Raw genomic sequence first — 13,541 nt, 5'->3', positions numbered from 1 at the left:
TGCATATCGAATTAGTTTTATTTTTTTATTATTATTTTTTTGGAATGTCGGCGAGGCGGTAGCGTGAGGGAAACCCTACAATGTTACTTACAATCGCATCAGCAGAAACGCGAGGTCCGCGTCAGCCTTGCAGCCTTCTATGTTCACCCGTGTACGACTCCTCTCTCTGTCCAGAGCCCTTTTCCTCTTTCTTGCCTGCTCCAACATGGGCTTTCACTGTTTTCTCGCTGGTTCCGCCATGATAACTGCACAAATATCGCCACTGCGCTACCAACGAGCACACCTTTCACTGCGGGCGTGTAGCAGTTCTCGCCGTAAAGCAAGACCGACTCTCGCGATGCACACGAGACTTCTGAGCCTGTGACTGCGGGCCGACTGCTCCTGCAATTGCAAGTGCGGTATTTCCCCCACAGACCACCAGGGCGGCCGAGAAAACCTTAGTTCAACCTGAAATGACTCATTTAATCATCCAAAACGGTATGGAACATATTAATTAACTGAAAAATGTTGCATAGTATGCCTTTAATAGAGCAATAACTTCAGCAGAAGTTATCTACTAAGTTGGGTTAGTTAGCAAGGAAAAACATAAGAGGATCTACAATATCCTCTTATGTTATACCACAACAACTCATCTGTAAACTTGACAAACTGAGACTCAGTACCTACCTCTGCAACTGGCTACTGGACTTACTCTGTCAGAGGCCTCAAGTTGTACGTTTTGGCAACAATACCTCAAGCAGCATCACACTGAGCACAGGGCCCCCCCAAGGCTGCGTGCTCAGTCTGCTGCTCTTCACCCTGCTGACACATGACTGCACTGCAACCTACAGCAACAATCACATAGTGAAATTTGCTGACGACACAACTCTGGTGGGTCTCATCACCAAGGGCGACGAGACTCAATACAGGCTGGAGGTCGACCATCTGACCACGTGGTGCAGGGACAACAACCTCCTGCTGAATGTCAGCAAGACCAAAGAGATTGTTGTTGACTTTCGGAGAGGTCACACCCAACACCTGCCACTGACCATCGATGGTGCTGTGGTGGAGAGAGTGTGCAGCACCAAACTCCTGGGGGTGCACATCTCCTGGACCACCAACACCGCATCACTGGCAAATAGAGCTCAGTGCCGGCTGTACTTCCTGCGGAAACTTAGGCGAGCAAGTGCTCCACCAGCCATCATGACCACATTCTACAGAGGCACCATTGAGAGCATCCTCTTCAGCTGTATCGCTGTGTGGGGCGGAAGCTGCACTGAATACAACAGGAAAGCCATGCAACGCATAGTGAACACAGCTGGAAGGATTATTGGTGCTTCACTTCCCTCCCTGAAGGATATTTACACCACCCACCTCACCCGAAAGGCAACCACAGATTGTGAGTGATGCAAGTCAACCCCCCTCACAATCTGTTTGATCTACTGCCCTCTGGGAAGAGATACAGAAGCCTACGCTCCCGCACCACCAGACTCACCAACAGCTTCATACACCAAGCTGTTAGGATGCTGAACTCTCTCCCCCCTCCACCCTCAGCTACATAACATCCTGGACATTGGACCCACAGATGGCTGCATTGCCTTGCATTACTCCACCTGCACACTTGTGCACTTTGAAACTTGTTGTTGTTGTCCAGAAAACACAGCACTTCTGCTGCTCTTACATAATGATTACTATTAATGTTAAAAACCTACCTCAGCCTTCTATTTTATTTTTTTGGCCTGATTTTGCACTAATATTTTAATGACTGCCTATGTACAATTTAAAAACCAAATTTTGCTGCTTTTATTTATTTATTCACTGCATGTGCCCTGTTATTTACTTTTATCTGAACGTTATGTTGTCTGTGTACTTAGTTTGGTAAATATGTCTTGTCTTCACCGTGGGATAGTGAGAAATGTAATTTCGATCTCTTTGTATGTCTGGAGCATATGAAGAAATTGACAATAAAGTTGATTGATTGATTGAATATTCTGAAGAATACTGTATATTTACTCACTGCCATCATCCACAGCCTGACAGACAAGCACACACATGCAGTGGACTATACAGGCAGTAGAGGAGCTGTCGACGCCACCGCTCAGAGGCAACAGGAAACCACCCTAGAATATAAGTCAGCACAATCACCTTTTACAAAGACTTTTTACATGATTAATCTTTCATTTTATGACATGTTCTTCCTCACCTGGCCACTTCTCCTCAGGTAGTCCCATAGCCAACAGGCTGGCCCTAGACTGAATAGCACAGCTATTAACTACTGTAGTAAGTCTGTACAGAGATCTTTCCATTTTCAACTGTAAGCACTATCTGTCAAGTAAAAGTACTTTGTACCTGATCTCTTCTTCTGGGGTATGGAAGTGCCACTGTATTGGCTGGTGTGTAGGGAGATGGATATCATTAGGGCTGGATAAAGAAAAGTCCACCTTGATCCTGTGACAAGGCTTTTGCTGTCCTTCCTACAACAGAGAGGCAGGTCACACCAAAAAACAGGATCACTCTTCAAGCCAAGCACCCAAAAGCCAAGCAGGCTGTTAACCAAGGAGTGTGTGCCAAACAGCTACAAGACTGAGACTGGAAAGTCATAACCCAATACACTATCTAAGTAAAGTGGCAACTGGTTGCAGATGACACATATCACAGTAATTCTTTTAAGGACTCCTGCACCAATGTGTTTACTCTGTCTTCTAATTGTGGCAGATAACCCGGCTCTGCTAACACTGAACCGGGTTCTGCTGGAGGTCTCTCACAGTTAAAATAGAGTTGTTCCTTTCCACTGTTGCCACATCCTTACAAAGGTAGATGGGAACCTGCAACGTCATTGACTTGAGATCATTGAGCCCAATATTTCCATACATTAATCTGTTGGTCTTGTAAAGCATCTTGCAATACTTGTCTTCCACCTATCTGGGACCGGGTTGCGGAGGCAGCAGACTCAGCAGTGGCACTCACACTTATCTTAACCCAGACATCAACTCCAGCTCCTCTGGGGAAAGCCAGAGAAGCTGGAGACATGTGTGGGACAAGCCTCCTGAGGGAGGCGTCCATGGGAATTTCGGAACAAATGCCCAAGTGAAGTCATTTGCCTACTCTTGATGTGGAGGAGAAGCAGCTCTACTCTAAATTTGTTTTTGATATGAAACGAGTGAGGCATCTCTCAAAAGATAATAAAACAATGTAAAAGGAGAAGCAATAGTGAAAAAAGTAATTTATCTGCTTTTGATTTCCTTTTATAAAACAATTGAAGTTCAAAGATAATTTGTACCCTTTTTCAATAATCAAGGATAAAAACTTTACTGGCATTACAGCAATAAACCTCTTCTTGCTCTTGCTGAGCAGCTTTTTTGCATATTTTCTATGGTATTCTATCATCTTCTCTAACAAGTTCCAAATCTGTGACGTTGAAAGTCCTCTATAGCCCCATTTCCACTACCCTTGTTAAACCGATCCATGCCGAGCTCGGACCGAGCTTGGATTAGTTAACCAAGCCGAGCTTGGTTCTGACGACCGTTTACACATCACACTATCTTGGTTCCTTGGTTTCCTCGCCTCCTAGTCACGATCTGCGCTACTACTGCTCTCTGGGATTGAAGGCGGGACAAAGCAAATAGAAATGGCGGCGCCCGTAACATTCAGGCTGTTATGTTTGGTTAAATTTCGTTGTTTGCAGAGAGTCAGGCAAAGACGGCAACCTTTGGTGGATTTACTTGACAGAGTCTGATTTTGGGACGTGGATAAGACAAACAAACATCTAATAAGGATTTACAGACGCAGGAAACAATGACAGACACTGAGGTCAATCCACTGCTAAGCAGAATCATCACTGGAAGTCGTGTGTCACGGTAGGGAAGCTAGTATTTTTATGAATGTCTGAAATGTCAGCTGACTGTACGGAGATGACGCGGTCTGCTCATGGGCCCTTTGTTATCAGAGAACCGGGCCAGAGAAAAACCAGGCCGAGCCCACCCATGGAACTGGTCTGCATTTAGCGTGGTCCTGTTGTGTCTGGCTCGGTTCAGTTCAGTTTGCGTACCATTTAGACTTGATAGTTATCTCAGTTACCGAGCTCGGACTGGTCTCGGCACGGTTAAAAAGGAGTAGTGTAAACAGGGTATTTGACATTATCCTAAACTTTCGCTCTGTCCAAATATTCAGTTGGGACTTTGGCTGGGCAGCTTCTAAACATTATTACACATAAAGACAGGGGTGAGAATGATTTTGGCCTTAACTGTGTTTGTTGTTTTTTCTTTATTATTCAAAATAGTTCTGACTAATACATTAAACCTGGTATTGTTAATTGAAACTCATAAGCTACAGCAAAAATTTTCAGCTAAACTGTGAATTCCCAAACACCTCTTTCAGTGTTGATAGCATAAAATAAGGTCTGACAACAAAACAGTTCACAGAAAAGGGTAAGTATGCACAATTCTAGAATTTCCCAGAATCAAAGCTGAATGATGGGCATCCAAAAATCAGCTGGTTGTTAATTGTTGGCGACAGTGGCGCAGGCGCTATGTAGTTTGTTCGATCCCCCGCTCCGACCGTGTCAGTTGTTGTGTCCTTGGGCAACACTCTACCCGAATTGCCGGCAGTGGTCAGAGTACCCGCTGGTGCCGATGTGTGGCAGCCTCGCCTCTGTCAGCCTGCCCCATGGCAGCTGTGGCTACTAACATAGCTCACCACGTCAGGGTGTGAATGTGTGCGTGAATGGGTGAATGACTGATTGTAGTGTAAAGTGCTTTGGAGTTGTCAGACAAGTTAAAGCACTATACAAGTACAAGCCATTTACTATTTAATAATGAACATCCTTAACTTATGAACTTGCTTGAAACCAGATGATAAGCAGCTTTTAGCTTGAAGTTCCAGGGGAAGTGATATAATCTGTTAAAACCTAAATTTTAGAGATTTATAGGGATTCTGTTGGTAAACAAAATCAATACAAAATGCATTTTCCAACATTCAAACTATAGGCATTGACGTTTTCTCACCAAGCGTTGCTGGCACAGTTCTCCTCTGTAACTGCGGACATCTTCCAGATCCAGGGTGGCTGTAATCACTTCCTATAAAAAGCAAATACTTTTAAGGTTATAAAGGGATACTTTTAGAAAGCTGATGAAAATACCCAGCAGCACCCAACAAGTAAATATGTAAACAAAGTGAAGCTCTCCGCTAAAAATAACCACACTTCAACCACAGGGTTGAAGATACACAGGAATTATTTGCAGGTTTGTGTTTTTTTTTTTGCCTGCTGTCTTCATGCCTACCACATCATCAAGAGAAAACTGTGCTCCACGAGCTACAACATCTCCATTGATAGCCACCATGGCACAACCATCATAGTACACACGGTCACCATCACAGCCCTTCTGATTGGCATACAGGTAGATACCCCCACTCTGAAACAACAACAAAAAAGATTTTGCAACTATATTACCACTGCAAAGACAGTATGCTGACATGTGTGTTGCTGCTGTAGTACAGTACTGCCCTGTAGTGTTTCAGTAGTGAAGTATACAAAAATTCAACATTAAGGGCCTGATCTTTTAGGATTCCCAATAAGGCGCGCCAAACGACTGCTAAAATAAAAAACTACAAAACAATTGCACGCGGAATTATTGGATGTGTTGTGGGAGATCTAGAAAGATTGCTTGTGGAAATGATAATGTGCAAAAGTGGTGCAGATGGCTGTATTTAAATGTCATCTGGACAGCTTTTCCAGGCCTTGGAAAAGCTGTCAACTGGCCTGTATACACACAAACCTTTTGAAGATCAGGCCCAATGTGTGCCACTTAGAATATACACTATAAGGCCAAAAGTATTCGGTCACCTGTCCAAATAGTCTAAATCAAATGTTCCAATCACCTCCATCCTATACGTTTAAAATAAAGCAACTAGGCATCCACACTGTTTTTACAAAGATTTGTGAGAAAATTAGTCTGTCTCAGGAGCTCAGTAAATTCCTGTGTGGTACTGTTATAGAATGCCACGTGAAGCTGAGTCATCATATTTCCTCGCTCTTCACTACATATTCCACAGGCAACTGTTAGTGGTATTAGAACAAAATGGAAACGATTCGGAATGACAGCGACTCAGCTACAAAGTGGTAGGACACAAACTGACAGGCAACAGATACTGAGGCGCATAGTGTGCAGAGGTCTGCAGAGTAAATCGCTACAGACCTCCAAACTTCATGTGGCCTTGAGCTTAGCTCAAGAAAAGTGCATAGAGAGCTTCATGGAATGAGTTTCCAAGGCTAAGCAGTTGCATCTAAGCCATGCATCACCAAGTGTAAAGCATCACATGCAGTGGTGTAAACCATGCCACCAATGGACAGGCACACTCTCTGGATTGATAAATCATGTTACTCTATCTAGCAATCTAACAGAAGAGTGAGGTTTGGCGGTTGACATGAAAACAGTGTTTGTCTGACTGTACTGTGCCAAGCGTAAAGTTAGGTGGAGGGGGGTTAATGGTGTGGGGTTGTTTTTCAGGAGCTGGGCTCGGCCCGTTCGGTCCAAAAAAAGGAAATCTGAATGATTCAGCAGGCTAACATATTTTGGACAATTCCATTCTCCTCACTTTGCAGGAACAGTTTGGCCTCTTCCTCTTCCAAAATGACTGTGCACCACTGCACAAAACAAGGTCCATAAAAACACGGATAAGGTTTGGTGTGGATGACATTGACTGGCCTGCAGAGTTCAAACCTCAACCCAATATAACACCTTTGGGATGAATTAGAGTTGAGACTTAAAGCCAAACCTTCTCCAAAACCTCACAAATGCATTTTGGAAGAATGGACAAAGGTTCCTATAAACCTTGTGGACAGACTTCTCACAAGAGTTGAAACTGTTATAGCTGCAAAGGGTGGAGCAACATCAGACTTCTTTTCCATAAGAATGGGATTTCACTTAAATCCTTATGCAAGTAACGCAGGAGAACAAATACTTTTGGTAAAACAGTGTAAATTGAATTTATATGTTTTTAGGTAAATGAGACTACATTTATATTCTTATGTGAATTAATAAATTGATGTCTCAGGTCTGCCACTACTACTACCTTGGTGGTGGCTGACTTGATGAGGTTAACTCTTTGATCAGCTTTCCGGAGCTCGTGGTGGCTAGCAGAAGAGTTAGTGAAGATTTCAACACCATCCAGCCCCATCTGAATATGAGGGCTGAGGAAAAAAAAACAAAACCATAAACATCAGAGGTGTATCCCATGGGGTTGTCATGATACAAAAATGTCAAATTTCATATATTTAACCAGGAAAATATTCAATACTCTATATCATTTTTGATACCACGGGGAAAAACATATGACAAATAATTAAGGTAGGGCCGGGCAATAACTTTATTTAATTGATTGATTTATATATAAAAAATTTTTAAGATTGAACTTTTTGAAAATCAGGATTTTATTTTGCCAATGCAATCACTGGGCTTCCATCAAGAGAATCATATGCAATGCTGAATATATGTTTCAGAAAACATATTTGTCAAAATATTGTAAAGAGGAAACCATAAGACGATTCACTTAAATTTTTATTTATATAGCGCCAATTCGGGACCTTGGCGTTCCGATCCTCGGCTGCAGAAGCTGGCTCTTGGGACGTGGAATGTCACCTCTCTGGTGGGGAAGGAGCCTGAGCTTGTGCGCGAGGTCGAGAGGTTCCGACTAGAGATAGTCGGACTCACCTCGACGCACCGCTCTGGCTCCGGAACCAGTCTCCTTGAGAGGGGCTGGACATTCTTCCACTCTGGAGTTGCCCATGGTGAGAGGCGCCAAGCTGGGGTTGGCATACTTGTTGCCCCCCATCTCGGTGCCTGCACGTTGGGGTTTTCCCCGGTGAACGAGAGGGTGGCCTCCCTCCGCATTCGTGTGGGGGGAAGGGTTCTGACTGTTGTTTGCGCTTATGCGCCAAACAGCAGTTCAGATTACCCACCCTTTTTGGAGTCCTTGGAAGGGGTACTGGAGAGTGCCCCTCCTGGGGACTCCCTCGTTTTGCTGGGGGACTTCAACGCTCACGTGGGCAATGACAGTGGGACCTGGAGGGGCGTGGTTGGGAGGAATGGCCCACCTTATCTGAACTTGAGTGGTGTTTTGTTGTTGGACTTCTGTGCTCGTCATGGATTGTCCATCACAAACACCATGTTCAAGCATAAGGGTGTCCATATGTGCTCTTGGCACCAGGACACCCTAGGTCGCAGTTCAATGATCGACTTTGTTGTCGTTTCATCTGATCTGCGGCCGTATGTCTTCACTCGGGTGAAGAGAGGGGCGGAGCTCTCCACCGACCACTACCTGGTGGTGAGTTGGCTCCGATGGCGGGGGAGGAAGCCGGTCCGACCGTGCAGGCCCAAACGTACTGTGAGGGTTTGCTGGGAACGTCTGGCGGAGTCCCCTGTGAGGCGGAGCTTTAACTCCCACCTCCGGGAGAACTTTAAACACGTCCCGAGGGAGGCGGGGGACATTGAGTCTGAATGGACCATGTTCCACGCCTCTATTGCTGAGGCAGCTAGTCGGAGTTGTCGGTGCATGTCGCGGCGGCAACCCTCGAACCCGCTGGTGGACACCAGCGGTGAGGGAAGCCGTCAAGCTGAAGAAGGAGTCCTATCGGGCTTTTTTGGCCTATGGGACTCCGGAAGCAGCTGATGTGTACCGGCAGTCGAAGCGGCAGTCGGCTCGGCTGGTCGCCGAGGCAAAAACTCGGGCGTGGGAAGAGTTCGGAGAGGCCATGGAGAAAGACTTCCGTACGTCTTCGAAGCGATTCTGGTCCATAATACGGCGTCTCAGAAGGGGGAAGCAGTGCAGTACCAACACTGTTTACAGTGGGGGTGGTGTGCTGCTGACCTCAACTCGGGACGTTGTGTTTCGGTGGGCGGAATACTTCGAAGACCTCCTTAATCCCACCAACATGTCTTCCATTGCGGAAGCAGAGCCTGAGGACTCTGGGTCAGGTTCTCCCATCTCTGGTGCCGAGGTTGCCGAGGTTGTTAAAAAGCTCCTCGGTGGCAAGGCCCCGGGGGTGGATGAGATTCGCCCGGAGTACCTTAAGGCTCTGGATGTTGTGGGGCTGTGTTGGTTAACGCGGCTCTGCAGCATTGCGTGGACATCGGGGGCAGTTCCCCTGGATTGGCAGACTGGGGTGGTGGTCCCACTATTTAAAAAGGGGGACCGGAGAGTGTGAAACTACAGGGGAATCACACTCTTAAGCCTCCCTGGTAAGGTCTATTCAGGGGTTCTGGAAAGGAGGGTCCGTCGGATAGTCGAATCTCGGATTCAGGAAGAGCAGTGTGGTTTTCGTCCTGGCCGTGGAACACTGGACCAGCTCTATACCCTCAGCAGGATTCTGGAGGGGGCATGGGAGTTTGCCCAACCAGTCTACATGTGCTTTGTGGAACTGGAGAAGGCATTCGACCGTGTCCCCCGAGGGATCCTGTGGGGGGTACTCCGGGAGTATGGAGTACCGGGCCCTTTAATAAGGGCTGTCAGGTCTCTGTACGACCGGTGTCAGAGTCTGGTCCGCATTGCCGGCAGTAAGTCGGACTCGTTTCCGGTGAGAGTTGGACTCCGCCAAGGCTGCCCTTTGTCACCGATTCTGTTCATAACTTTTATGGACAGAATTTCTAGGCGCAGCCAAGGTGTTGAGGGGATCCGTTTTGGTGGCCTTAGGATTGCGTCTCTGCTATTCGCGGATGAAGTGGTCCTATTGGCTTCATCAGGGCGTGATCTACAGCTCTCACTGGAGCGGTTCGCAGCCGAGTGCGAAGCGGCCGGGATGAAAATCAGTGCCTCCAAATCCGAGACCATGGTCTTGAACCGGAAAAGGGCAGAGTGCCTTCTCCGGGTTGGGGAGGATGTGCTGCCCCTAGTGTAGGAGTTCAAGTATCTTGGGGTCTTGTTCACGAATGAGGGGAGGATGGAGCGGGAGATCGACAGGCGGATTGGTGCAGCGTCTGCTGTGAAGCGGGCGCTGTACCGATCCGTTGTGGTGAAGAGAGAGCTGAGCCAAAAGGCGAAGCTCTCGATTTACCGGTCGATCTACGTTCCTACCCTCATCTATGGTCACGAGCTTTGGGTCGTGACCGAAAGAACGAGATCCCGGATACAAGCGGCTGAAATGAGTTTTCTCCGTAGTGTGTCTGGGCTCTCCCTTAGAGATAGGGTGAGGAGCTCAGTCATCCGGGGAGGACTCAGAGTAGAGCCGCTGCTCCTCCACGTCGAGAGGAGCCAGTTGAGGTGGCTCGGGCATCTGGTCAGGATGCCTCCTGGACGCCTCCCTGGTGAGGTGTTCCGGGCACGTCCCACCGGGAGGAGGCCCAGGGGAAGACCCAGGACACGCTGGAGGGACTATGTCTCCCGGCTGGCCTGGGAACGCCTTGGGATTCCTCCTGAGGAGCTGGCCCAAGTGGCCGGGGAGAGGGACGTCTGGGCCTCCCTACTGAAGCTGCTACCCCCGCAACCAGACCCCGGATAAGCGGAAGAAGACGGACGGACGGACGGATAGCGCCAATTCATGAAACATGTCATCTCAAGGCACTTTCCAAAGTCAAATTCAATCAGATTATACAGATTGGAATTTTTTTTACCAATCTAAGGAAACCCAGTAGGTTGCATCAAGTCTTGACAAGCAGCATTCACTCCTCCTGGAGAAGCATAGAGCCACAGGAAGAGTTGTCAGCATTGTCCATGGCTTTGCAGCAATCCCTCATATTGAGCAAGTATGAAGCGACAGCGGAAAGAAAAACTCCCCGTTAATGGGAAGGAAAAACCTCCAGCAGAACCAGAACCGGGCTCAGTATGAACGGTCATCTGCCTCGACCGACTGGGGGTTACAGAAGACAGAGCAAAGACACAACAAGACAGACAAAAAAGCACAGAAGCACACATTGATCCAGTAGTCTGTTCTACATTAGATGGTAATAGTGGGTGATCTGTCTTCCCTGGATGATGTCACAGTTAACAGAACACCAGACCAGGTGTACCTACTATGCAGAACAAAAGAGAGAGCAAAAAGTTAAAAGCTGAAATGACAACAAGAAATGCAAATTGGAGAACAGTAGGAGATTTATTATAACATTCACTCTGTTATAGGTTATAGGAAACAAACATACAAACGTCAAATGCAATGCAACAAAACCCAAAAAAGTCCTGATAGAAAAAATAACTCATCTCACTGGTATGTGACATGGTAGTCAAAGAAAAACGCATCAAGCTTGCGCTTCATTTGTTCCCATTTTCAACATCAAAGTGTATTCTTTTTAGGTGGTGGTCCTCACATTTAACAAAGAAATCACACCATGAGCCCAACCTGCCATATTATTTGGAAATGGTGGTCATGACAATATTTTAGTTTACAGGTACCATCTGCCTGCTTGTAAAGGTAGGGGCATTCTGTGAAGCTGTTCTTAGAAAAGCACTTAATTTCTAAAAGCCCATACCTTGTGCTTTCACTCCCCCCTCCCCCCTCCCTAGCTTTCACCTTACGGTCAGATGATGGGGGGACATTGGGATTTACAATAAAACCACATGGATACACTTCATTATCTGTAATCCTGGTGTAATGTATGACTGCTATGGGCTCTTGTTCAACACCTTTCTTCATGGCTTTGTTTGAACTGATTTTGCATTATTTAAGCTTGCAGCAAGTACTTCATGGTTGGCTCTTCAAGATCATATTCTTTTAAAAGATATTGATGTGATTCGGGCAGACCTATCATTGAACCACAAATTGGTTGTGCTTTGTTCTCTGAGTTCCCTTTCCAGAGCTATAGACCAGGGGTGCCCAATATGTCATTCGCAATCAACTGGTCGATGCTCATTAAACCATGTTATGCTAACTTGTTCTGTTCCTGTGAGAGTACCTAGCCTAGAATTTATTCAGTACAAAATTTAAGAAAAGGTATAAAAATGAGTGCCGTAGCTGGCCCGAGTAAGAAACCTAAAACCTACCACTTTCATATGGAATGGGAAGAGGATTCTTTTCACTATGTCACATTCTAAGTGCGTCTGCCTCATCTCTCAGCATGCCATTGCTATTCCAAAGAAAGGAAATGTGGTGTAGCATTTTTAGACTGTTCATAAAAACTTACCTTTTTCAATCTCAACATGGAACATGCTTTTTCCAACAGAATCACAGATCCTAGTTAAAGTATGCAAATAAATGCTAATATCCCAAATATACCGCTGGCCTAGTAGCATGATAGCCACAGCTAATCACACATTAATGAGGACCACTGGTTGATGCTCATTAAACCATGCTATGCTAACAAAAATGACAGTGAACAAAAAGTTAAAAGCTGGAATGACAACAAGCAATGCAAATTGGAGAACAGTAGGAGAACTCAGCAGACTGAGCTGCGACTGTGGCTTGATGGGTTGAGTAGTCGTATTGCAATGAGAAGGTTGTGGGTTAGTTTCCAGTTCCCCCTTGCCACATGTCGATGTGCCCCTGGGCAAGGCACTTAACCCCAAGTTGCCTACCGAGCTGCGTCTTGGTGTATAAATGTGTGCGTTAGTGAGAACCATTGGGTGAATGTGGCTATAGTGTACAGCGCTTTGGGTGGTCAGCATGACTGGAAAAGCGCTATATAAGTTCAGTCCATTTACCATTTAAGCTTATAGCAGCATAACTACAGAGATAGCGCAGGATAATCAGAGCCACTCTATCTGCAGGCTTAGTCAAAAGGTTTTAAGCCAACAGATTTTCGAGCGCATTGTACCACATAAAATTGGTCAGTAAGCACAAGTACGGTAATCATACATAATGGGTACCGGATTATAAAAGATGTACTATAAGTTTTTGAGAAAATGTAAGGATTTTAAGTGTGTCTTATAGTCCGAAAATTCGGTATTTGTTTACAAAATATACATTAATCATATCTGAAATGGGGGCAGTGATCAAAGGTAACACTTCCTTAAATAATTTGGTTGGGACTGGGTCTAATGGGTTTAGATGAAGCTAATATTTTAGATAACTCACAAAGCTCAGGTTCTAAAGATACCTCCAATGCTTCCTTGATTACAGAGGCCTAAGTAGTGTTGTTTAGGAGGAGGCCAATTATTTTAATTTTAATAGAAAATGTTTTAATGGAAAGTCAGTTTAATTACAACAGCCCCTTTTAATGTATATTTGAATTTCCAAAATCTCTCCATTGGTTCTCAGATGGGGTGTTGTGATTTTTATAGTGCTGAGCTGCTATACCTGTTGGGGCTCCAGAGTTCTGCACAGATTTCTGTGCCAATGCAGCTGTCCTTTGTAGACAGCACACAGTCACCAAACGGGACTGTGTCCTGAGGAACACAAAGACAAACACATACACTCTGTTAGGACATAGGAGTACCCACAGATTTCATAATATTGCTCAGTCAGCTGCCAAATTCCCAAATTGTTTAATAGTCTAAAAATCCCGACCAGCGCCACAGGATAGTTGTGTTGTTTACCTGGCCGGTTACTTCCTGGATCATTCTGGGAAGGAAATACTCCTCCACCTCCCTTAAGAAAAAACACAAACTTACTGTATGCTATTTGTGAATATACACATACC

The 13,541-nt window shown here is 45.7% G+C and overlaps 1 protein-coding gene across 3 annotated transcripts in view; it reads right to left on the bottom strand.

Moving 5' to 3' along the window:
* The window catches only part of nadsyn1 (NAD synthetase 1), a 143,791-nt gene that overhangs the window by 57,301 nt on the left and 72,949 nt on the right, over positions 1-13,541 (bottom strand). For all 3 annotated transcript variants that reach the window (XM_012856022.3, XM_036133090.1, XM_021312588.2), the window contains 8 exons: positions 13,438-13,489; positions 13,199-13,287; positions 7,051-7,168; positions 5,259-5,390; positions 4,983-5,054; positions 2,329-2,453; positions 2,183-2,231; positions 1,997-2,099 (listed from right to left, as the gene is read on the bottom strand). In XM_012856022.3, coding sequence (XP_012711476.1) covers positions 1,997-2,099; positions 2,183-2,231; positions 2,329-2,453; positions 4,983-5,054; positions 5,259-5,390; positions 7,051-7,168; positions 13,199-13,287; positions 13,438-13,489 — 740 coding nt within the window. The remainder of the gene's footprint in view (positions 1-1,996; positions 2,100-2,182; positions 2,232-2,328; positions 2,454-4,982; positions 5,055-5,258; positions 5,391-7,050; positions 7,169-13,198; positions 13,288-13,437; positions 13,490-13,541) is intronic.

The sequence above is a fragment of the Fundulus heteroclitus genome, unplaced genomic scaffold (genome assembly GCF_011125445.2).
Source record: "Fundulus heteroclitus isolate FHET01 unplaced genomic scaffold, MU-UCD_Fhet_4.1 scaffold_57, whole genome shotgun sequence".
Lineage (NCBI taxonomy): Eukaryota > Metazoa > Chordata > Actinopteri > Cyprinodontiformes > Fundulidae > Fundulus > Fundulus heteroclitus.
This window is presented reverse-complemented; position numbering and strand designations above follow the sequence as displayed.